The 9,907-nt window shown below is 34.4% G+C and overlaps 1 protein-coding gene across 6 annotated transcripts; it reads left to right on the top strand.

Moving 5' to 3' along the window:
• Positions 1-2,032: 2,032 nt before the first annotated feature.
• On the top strand, positions 2,033-7,973 carry LOC125824994 (protein WVD2-like 5). Of its 6 annotated transcripts, none has more exons than XM_049504344.1 (9): positions 2,033-2,290; positions 3,026-3,260; positions 3,393-3,665; positions 3,796-3,860; positions 4,005-4,076; positions 4,187-4,289; positions 4,388-4,459; positions 4,563-4,673; positions 7,087-7,973. In XM_049504344.1, the coding sequence occupies exons 2-9, from the start codon at positions 3,060-3,062 to the stop codon at positions 7,564-7,566; spliced, it is 1,377 nt and encodes a 458-aa protein (XP_049360301.1). In that variant the 5' UTR covers positions 2,033-2,290; positions 3,026-3,059; the 3' UTR covers positions 7,567-7,973. The 6 variants fall into 6 exon arrangements, with proteins under 6 accessions (XP_049360301.1, XP_049360300.1, XP_049360299.1 ...); XM_049504343.1 differs by having other exon boundaries at positions 3,793-3,860; XM_049504342.1 differs by having other exon boundaries at positions 3,026-3,314; positions 4,190-4,289.
• Positions 7,974-9,907: the final 1,934 nt, after the last annotated feature.

Below are 9,907 nucleotides of genomic sequence, written 5' to 3'. Positions count from 1 at the left end.
AATATACAAATAGACCGAAATATATAAATGCATGACTCATTTGTATACCGAAATATACAAATGCAGGACTCATTTGTATACCGAAATATAGAAATACAAGACTCATTTGTATACCGAAATATACAAATACAGGACCCATTTATATATCGAAATATACAAATAGACCGAAATATACAAATGCAGGACCAATTTGTATACCGAAATATACAATGCAGGACTCATTTGTATACCGAAATATACAAATGCAGGACTCATTTGTATATCGAAATATACAAATAGACCCAAATACATATTTTTTTATGTATATGTATACCGAAATATACAGATTAATAGTCATAGCAAACATAAAGTTTGCTATGGACCGCAAGTATACAAACTATAGCTATAACATACAAATATGATTTTTATGTTTGCTAAACCTAAAATTTATTCAGAAAAGTAAAACAACTTTATTATACCTATCAAGAATATCTTTTATTCTAATTTTGCCATATTTATAGGATTTGAGTGAAGAATATTAACTCAAGTTTGTCAAAAAATTGTTGACTTTGATGTTTGCTTCTTTCTTTTCTTAGAAATATTATTTTGAAATTGATTTCCCGTGCAAAATTATGATGCTGTTGTTTTCCTTATGTCCCGTTCATTTTGACTTTGTGATTAAATTGAAATATTCCTGTTTTTTATGGGTAAATTATTAATTAGTAGGATTTTTTAAGCTATACAAATAAACATTTTTGAACTAATAACATATTCAAAATCAACTATATATATGTATAGCTTTTTATGTTAACCGGTATACCTTCATACACAAAGTATATGGATAAAATAGGAAAAGATTTTTGAAACATAAGTAATTTTAGGATATGAAAGTTTTTTTTTTTTTTCTTAGCTAAATGAAAAAAGTCTTTATTCAACCAAAAAAGTGTAAATTATGTACATGCTAGTCTATAGACTTTTTCGGACTTGTTCTCACAGAAATAATCAATACATAAGTCTATGAGCAAAAACAAGAGTATTAATCTATCAGCAATTTAAGTATTAGCACTTGATGAACATTTGTAGAATCATTGCAAAATTTGTGCTAAAAATATTATTATTTTTTTAGTGAGAATAGAAAAAATAGTAATTTTTCATATGGAAAAATTACAGAACTGTTCACTATTTCAATAAGAATCTGTTTTTCACCATTCATTTTCTCAGTGAAATGCTTCAATGAAAAATGCGTGGAAAAATCAGGTTCTATAACACAAATTTCTCATTGATTCGTAGTGGAAAAACATTTATTTGTAGTATTTTTTTTCTTTTTGATTTCTCTCCAATCATAAGTGAAGAGTCATCTCAACAAAATAAATATTACATAGAAGAGTTCAAACTCATCTCTTAATGAAAGTTATGACGAATTATTTTGGATCGATTTAGCATGAAAATTGTGACAGGAGAAAATCATGAATAGGTTTTTGAAGTTTGAACATGAAAAATTGAGAAATATGATATTTATTTAAATGAAAAATACTATTTAAAAATTAAGTTATTATTAAATACACATTTAACTTGAAAAAAAATAAAAATTTTCATGAGAAAAACTCACTTGAAAAGTAAGTCTAAAGCACCTTTTCAAACTTGAAATTCAACTTCAAAATAATTTCAAATAAAAAAAAACTATTTGCTTCTTCAATTTTTCAAATTTGTGCGACTTGGGGTTACGCTGTCCTCGTTAAAATTGTGACTTTGGTCTCAACCAAAGCTGTCTTTTTTGGATAATAAAATGAACGGAATATAAATTCCACAAAAAAGGTAAAATCAATTAATTAATTAAATCCAATATAAAAAGAAGAAGAAGGAATAATCTTCAATTGTGAGCCACTGATATTACCAGGTAAGCATGATCATGGGGCAGGTACATGTCTGTTCCTCCCTATCCTTAAATTTAAGGTGATTTTTTTTCTTTTGAGACAGTGACCTGGTATAGATTAGAATACTTCTGTCACATACAACCTAAAATAAATTGAAAAAAAAAAAAACCATCCCCCAACACACACACATGAGCAAACTGTCCCCCCCTTCTCTATTTTTGAGTTGAGAATTTTGTGAAATAGAGAAACCCCATCTTCAAAGTTCTCAACTTTTCACTTTCAAGTTCAAGAAAACACCATCTTTAAAGCATTTTTATAAATTGTTTCTAAGATTTCAAGATTCTTGTTTGTTTTGCAAGTGTTTGGCTTTCTGTGTCAAGATTCTTTCAGATCCCTTGTGGATTTCATGGGCTTGTGATCTTTTTATGGTTGTTTAGGTAAGTATATTGCATTTAGTAGCTAGCAACTGCATTTGTTGTGGTTTGTGTTTATAAAATGTTGGTACATTATGTATATCTTGTGGGTATTTAGCTTTGTGAAAATGGGTTTTGCTGTTTTGGGGGTTTTGGATTTGCTGTGGTGAATCTTGGATTGAGAAAAAGATTGGATCTTTTTATTGGGGTTGGAGATCTAAGTAGAGTAAGTGTCGGTCTACTGATTTTGTCGTCTTCTGGTACTGTATTTGGATTTGGGTTTTTGAGTTCTTTGTTTGTGGTCATTTGCTGAGACTTTGCATAGATGAACTTGAATAGAGTGGAATGGATACCCAAGATCCACATCATAATTGGAATTGGATTGTAATTGATGGAAATGTTTGATTTTTAGGGTGATTTTACCTTGTTTCTCAGCTCAGTAGAAATGGTATTGACTTGATGCAAAGCCCGAGTTTTGATTTGTGTGTTGTTAGTTTGTTTGAAGAACAAAGTGATTGAAGTATTAGATGAGAGTCTGTAGTGTTCTAAAGTATGAATTTTTTGAAAGTTGAGCTTTTTGTGGTTGTAGCATTGCTTTGGTAATCCTCTATATACAATTTGTTTTCTGCTGGATTGGTTGTTTTTTAGTATGAGATTGCATTTCTTTAGACCCTACTATTGGGGTTTGATTATACTTTAAAAACATCTGTTTTAATCATGACTCATGAGGCATTTTCTGTTTGTGTGGTTGACATGTAGAATTGTGGTTGCAAATTTTGAAACATTATAGAGCATGATGGATGTTGTCAATAACATAGCTGTTTCTGGAAATGGGTTGGGCTTTGGAAATGGAGTCCACCAACTTCCAGAAGTTGTTGCTGGCATATCCAATGGGATGCCTCATGCAAGTCCCAGTAATGAAGAACTAGAGAGGAGTTTCCAGAGCACTGTCGTATTGACTGATAGTGAAACAGTTGGATCTTCTGTCCAAGAGGTCAGTAATGAAACTACAATTACTGTAGAAAGCAATGCTGGTGTCAGTTCCGAGGTAAGGGAGTTTATCCAGTTTTTACTTTCTAAGGACATTTTGAACACCACATTTAGGTAATTGCTTATTTACTTGCAGGAACATGAAGCAAAAGAATCTGATGATGCAACAAACAGTAAAGAGCAAAAGACTCCACCTAGGGCAAGGAATGCTAAGAATTCAGGCCCCAAAAATGGCGTAGCCAAGAAAAGCAAAGATGGAAAAGAGGCATCAAATGGTACCCTTGCCTCCAAACCGCGTCCTAAGCAGCCATCTTCCCTTGATGCAAAGGGTAAATCATTCAGTGACAAGAAAACTGTTGAGTATTATTCAAAACCTGCATTGGCTCATCTAAATGTTGATCGTGCTAAGGTAAATGTCTTAGGTCTAATTTATGACCTGCAGTCCAGAGTAACAGCAATCTGAATTTCAATATTGCAGCTTCATATGCATCTGTTTATTGTCATCAATATCATATTCCTTTTCTGGTGTCTTCTAGCAGCAACCTGGTCATGCTGACGTAGCAGCATCAGCTTCTCCGAGTGCTGCTCAGTCTGAAGGCCTTAAGTATGTCCGATTTCTCTTGTAGTTTCTTACCTATTACTTGGAGGAGTCCTATGATAATTGTACTGAGAATGCTTTCAAAACGTGCCAAACAATCAATGATTACTTTTCCCCAGTGGTTTGTGAACTGTAATTTCGTTACTGCAGGGAAAAAACAAAACTGATGCCTTTGAAGAAAGTGCCCCCTAATAAAGCTGATGGAAGTGCAGAATCATCTTCGTATCCTAAATGCGTCAAATCTTTCTTTTTTCCTTCACTCCTTAGATTTGGAGTTCTTATTTTTATTAGCATAATAAAAGTCTTTCTGTCTATCCTTGATCACTTCATAGCAGTCCTACTGCTGCATCAGATGCCAAACCTCGCAAAGTAGGTACTCTTCCAACCTACAATATCAGTTTCAAGTGTGATGAAAGAGCTGAGAAAAGGAAAGAGGTTAGCCCTTTGCTTGCATCACTGAAGCTTATAATATATGCTTGATTGTCTTGCATTGTGAAGTCAATCTAAGAACATTTGTCTTGTTATTTGGACAGTTTTACTCCAAGCTTGAAGAAAAAACCCAGGCAAAGGAAGTTGAGAAGAGTAATATGCAAGCCAAGACTAAGGTGTTGTGACACTTCTGCTTCTGGATCTCTTGGTGTAGAAAATTTCTTGTTGTAGGGTTATCTTGTAGCATTCCCATTTTATTTTCTTTCATTTCTCTAACAGGAAACTCAAGAAGCTGAGATCAAAATGTTAAGGAAGAGCTTAAAATTTAAAGCAACACCCATGCCAAGCTTTTATCAGGAACCTGCACCTCCAAAGATGGAGTTGAAGAAGGTAATTTTTTGCTGTGTTGTATGTTATGATGCTGAGAAATACAATCTTGTATGGCATGAAATGCCTTTTGCTGTTATTAGACATAGTATGCTGAATATTTAGTGGTTCTTTGGCTCAAAATGATTTGTTACCAGAATTGATAAATATCATTTGTTTTATCCTGAAAAAAAAAATATATATTTGGTGTCGGGTAATGTGGAGCACTGTTTAGTTTTTTCATTTTTGTTTTTTTGAAGCTCTAGTAAAATATAGTAAACGAGTTAGGTTCAAGTTCATCCTTCAGCTGATCTTTTGAATGCTTTCAACTTGACACTAAAATTGCATGTTCTGTCTAAATGTGATGAACTATGAAGAAAGGAATTGCAGTGCTACTGAGCTCTGAAAAGAAACCCTTAGCTAACAATTGTTAAACTGGATATAGCTTGGTAGAGTTGGGAGGTTCAGTGCCTTGACTTTTAAACCACTATTGGCGCATCTCCCTTGATATATTTATGTGAAATTGCAGTACTACTGAGCTCCTAAAAAAGCCATAGATCAATCGTTAAACTGGATATAGCTTTGTAGAGTTGGGTGTCTTTCTTGAATTTGACCACAAATGGAGCATTGCAATTGATACATTTATGTGAAGAATGACTTTATTGTTAGCTAGTGGAATTTCATCATCATTTCTTGTGATATTTTAAGTGCTTAGCATGATCGGGGAAAAGAAGTGCATAATAAACTTGTCTCTTGGTGAAGTTCCAGTATTATATGTGAAGCTCTACTTTTTGATGCATAATTGATGTGGCTGATCGTTGAGGAAAAAATCAACAAGAATAAAATCTGAAGATACAGTACCAGAATTGATAGAATAGGTGTGTAAGATCTGATTTTGGTGCTTAAGTAACAATAGAAAAGGATATGAGTCCGGTGTAGAAATTCATGATACTGTACATCAGGTTAACCTTTCTCTTTTTTCCTGGATAAGTATCAGACAAGGTCAACTTCATTACATGTTCACTTTGGAAGGGACAGTATATGCAAGTTAAATTGTGGAAAAGTTAGTCTTGGAATCATTCCTCAATGATGCTTAGGATCCATGAATTCTAGCGGTAGTGTCTACAGGTACACTATTGCACCTACACACACTCAATGATGCTTAGGATTCATGAATCTCGGGCATATCTCTCCTTTCTTTTCTTACATCATGATACCCTTCATGGATGATACCTTCACAAACACTCGTTGTACCAAGCATGAAATCAAACTCTCTAATTCTTTTGTCAGTGTACGACTTTTACCGTTTTGATCTGTTTTTTGTCCTTTCCTAATGAACTGAACCTTTTTCAAGGATTCATGTACCCAATCTGGTCCCAATAGCCTCCTCTCCCTTGGCCCCCAAACAAGCAGTGAAGGTTTGCAACGCATCCTGTACAGAGCCTCATAAGGTGCTAACTTAATACTGGATTACTGACTCTTATTATAAGCAAACTCAGTGAGATGCAAAGTGGTTAAGCATGATAGAAATGTGAAGAGTACACATGTGGTTCTTGACAGTTCATCATAGGCTAGATATATTCCTGATTCAGTAAATCTAAGACTAGGTAAATTAGTTTTGGATCATTACTTATTATTTCTTGAAAGCACTCTCTTTTGTGCTATAAGCACTACATGACGTCCTTAATCACCATAACAACCATAAATTAGAGTTCCTCCATCTACTCTACTTAAGATCAAAAAATGTTAAAGGGTCAAGCAGGCAAGTTATGGTCAAAGCTAGCTTTTATAAGTAGGTGGTATGCGAAGATTTAGGAGCTCCCTTCAGGCACTTCACTATTCAGTTGGCAAAGAAATGGAGTTGGGAAACTAGATAGTATGCGGAAATACTTCTATCTGGTGTCAATCTCTCCAAAGTGTTGAGCAAACATTATCTGTTTTGAAGGGAAATTCTGGTATATATGTCTACATCTGCCCCTATTTATCACGTGCATGTATATTTTGTATCTATACACATCTAAAAAGAAGGGGAGTCTTGGCGTAACTAGTAAAGTTTTTGCCACGTGATCAAGAGGTCACGGGTTCGAACTGTGGAAACAACCTCTTGCAGAAATGCAGGGTAAGGCTGTGTACTGGGTCTGGACCCCTGCATAACGGGAGCTTAGTGTGCCAGGCTGCCCTATACATTTGTAAAATATATCTATCTTAACCTGAATTTGATGCCTTACCTTTGCTGGTCATGCTAGGATGCTGGTATGTCATGCTCTTGTGAGTTTTATCTAAAGAAATTTTCTAATATTTGCTTTCTTACTTACTAGTTTTGTAAATGTACAGCTGAAGCCCCTCCTAAAGTAGTTTATTCTTCCTGATTATTTTGAAATTTACAAGTTATCCCGATGTTTAATTAACACCTTCTATCACTATCTTATGATGTCAGATTCCACCAACCAGAGCTAAATCCCCCAAACTTGGGAGAAGAAAGAGCTCGCCCACCAAAGAAAGGATCAATGAGAGTGTCATGCGCCCAGGTAGGTTAAGCTTGGACGAAAATGCATCCCAAAATAACCCTGTCAAAGGGCATTCTCCTCTCATTGTTAAGAAGCCTCAAAGGAAGTCACTTCCAAAGCTGCCATCTGAGAAAACCAACTTATCCAATGAAACAAGAAAGCTTTCCATTCGCAAGTCTAGCTCATCCAAGGAATCAGCAGAAGCTGCATCTCTGCCGAATGCTTTACCCAAGGAAACAAGTGAAGTTTCTTCTCAGCCAAATAACCAACACAAGCAAGCTATTGAATTTGATGCAGATGGTCAAGAGTGTGAGGTTGTATCAGTTGTTGAACCGAGCCAGACTGAGACTGGTGTTGAAGCTCAAATAGAGACTAATCTGGTGCAGGAACATGTCACAATCGAGCATTAGAAGCAACCACTGAAGTTGAATATATACTCATGGAGCAATCTTCATTCGCTCTTTGCCTTAAGTATTGCAAAGGTATGAATAAGATGAGAAATGAATGCACTTGATATTGTACTGGTCAAACATCACCATTTTGTCTATAGTCAGCGCAGCAAGGTTGAATTTGTAGTGGTCTATCTTCTTTCAAGATTGCTGAGTGTGGTCATCAGAAATATGCAGGCTGCTTGCCTCTGTTATCTAAATGTTGAGTAGCCAGAAATCCTTAAGAATTTTTGTCTTTTCTACTAGTCGAGTACTTTGCAGTTGCAGAAAATTTGGGACAATACTGGCTGCTGAAACTGTTCTGTTGAACCAAATGGTTGTTGCTTGTTTATTAAGGTGTATTTATAAATTACATATACATTACATGATGCTCTAGCTTTGTTCAGGTATTATGAATCTTTTCCTCCCTTGAGTCAGTGTAGTGTAGTCATCTTATCCTCTGAGTTTCGAATCGTGCCCCTCTGGACCTTTACGATTTCTCTGTTATAAAAAATAAAAAGACCATGTACTTTGTTGGAGCTGTTTTCTAGTATGAACTTTTGTGTTATGGTCCATTGCAAGTTCCACATTGATACTACAAAGTGTTGATGTGGGGTTTATATAGCCTCGGGGTCGGTCTCTCCCACCTCAATAGTGTTTTTTTGGGGTGTGGTTCTCCTTGGGTTGAAACTATGATGTCAGCGCTAGCCACCACCCTAGGTGATTTCTTTCAACTCGACTGTGCTCGTATGATGTAGCAAGTTCCCGCAGGCTATCTAGGTGTGCACGAGTTGAATCGAATACCGTTCTTAATAAAAAGACAATTATTCCTTTCAATAGGAACCACAATTATGGCTTTTTCCTCCTATAGAATTGGTAGGTTTTCCAAATAGATTGATTGACAGATTAAAATGATTGGACCAAATTGAATAGCTAATAGCAAATTGCTTTTTGTTGGAAATATTTTAGTAGCCTATAAGAACAGTCATAATATTCGAGAAATGTTTTTGGTACGGAGAAAAATATTCTATGGAAAATAAGTTTCTTAAAAATACTAATAGATGATTTGGAATTGAATAAGTTGAGATTAGTGTTGAAATTGTTTTCCTATTGGTGTGATATTATTGATATGACAATAAATAAGTGATTTTACTATTCAATTAAGCTAGTGATCATTTAAGAAATTTATCCTATAAAAAATGAACAATTTAAGGTGAATCTTTAATTTAATATATAGACCTAAATAGAGCGCAACCAATCCAAATGATTTATATAGTTGATTAATTAGTAATCCTCGCATTCCTTTTTAATTGAAAATATAATTTTCGACACCAATTTAATGATATGATAGCTGTAAAAAAAATTAAAAATTAATTTGTTCAGAACTCACTCTAAATAAAACCCAATCCTTGTATAAGTTGAAATCACCTATACAAATTTTCATTATTTTAATTAAGCTAAATGGATTGATAAACTTTACCATGAATTGACAAAATTTACGTTGATGGTCCAATTTATTGTAAATCACCTCTCTTCATAGCACTAGTGGTGCTTTGATCCAACTTTCACTGTCACATACAAGGCAAGCTAAAAAGTTATCATTCTTAGATAGTACTATTACTTGTATTAAGAGATTTATAATAACCAATTAAGTTTTCTTCTTTATTTAGTAAATAAAAATGATTTTTTAGTTGCAAGGATTAGACATTGCCAGATATTATAATTAGAAATTTTGAAATTAAATTCACTGGATATTACTATTATAAAAAGACAAATGCATAAGACTCGGACATGAACAAATCATCACAAGCTTAACACTGACGTTATACGAAGAAGCCCATTCAGCTCTAGATGAATTAATTTGTGACATAGTCTATGTATTACATCAATGGTAGCATTGCCTACTCAAGGACATTTTTAATCCAACAAGCTTAAGGTTCATACAATATTGACCCATAATTTTGAGAGACTCATTCTCAATATATGAACAATCATTCATTGACAAAGAGTTGAGATTGAGACAATTCTTTGCTATACCTAACAAAGACTTATTAGTAATTCTTGGGCATTGGAAAAGATCAAGCTTCTCTAATAAATGACAACCATGAGCAATCTCAGACAAGCCTTCATCACTAACAGATGACACATTCGATAAGGAAAGTTCTTTGAGAGTAGGGCAACCTTGAGCAATAGCCTTGAGATCAACATCAGTCACACCAATTTCCCTGAATGGATAGCTTTGCTAAACCTCCACAGTTTACAGTTCCAACAGCAATAGCAGCAAGTGTTACATCTATGGCTTTCCTACCAACAAAGGACATGT

The sequence above is a fragment of the Solanum verrucosum genome, unplaced genomic scaffold (genome assembly GCF_900185275.1).
Source record: "Solanum verrucosum unplaced genomic scaffold, falcon-dt-bn FXZP01000086.1, whole genome shotgun sequence".
Classification (NCBI taxonomy): domain Eukaryota; kingdom Viridiplantae; phylum Streptophyta; class Magnoliopsida; order Solanales; family Solanaceae; genus Solanum; species Solanum verrucosum.
This window is presented reverse-complemented; position numbering and strand designations above follow the sequence as displayed.

Excerpts from the sequence above, each read along its gene's own strand:
- LOC125824994 (XM_049504339.1), top strand. The coding sequence starts at position 3,060 with ATGATGGATGTTGTCAATAACATAGCTGTTTCTGGAAATGGGTTGGGC. Across the intron at positions 3,861-4,004 it reads GCTCAGTCTGAAGGCCTTAA|GGAAAAAACAAAACTGATGC; the intron begins GTATGTCCGATT and ends TCGTTACTGCAG. Across the intron at positions 4,674-7,086 it reads CAAAGATGGAGTTGAAGAAG|ATTCCACCAACCAGAGCTAA; the intron begins GTAATTTTTTGC and ends TTATGATGTCAG.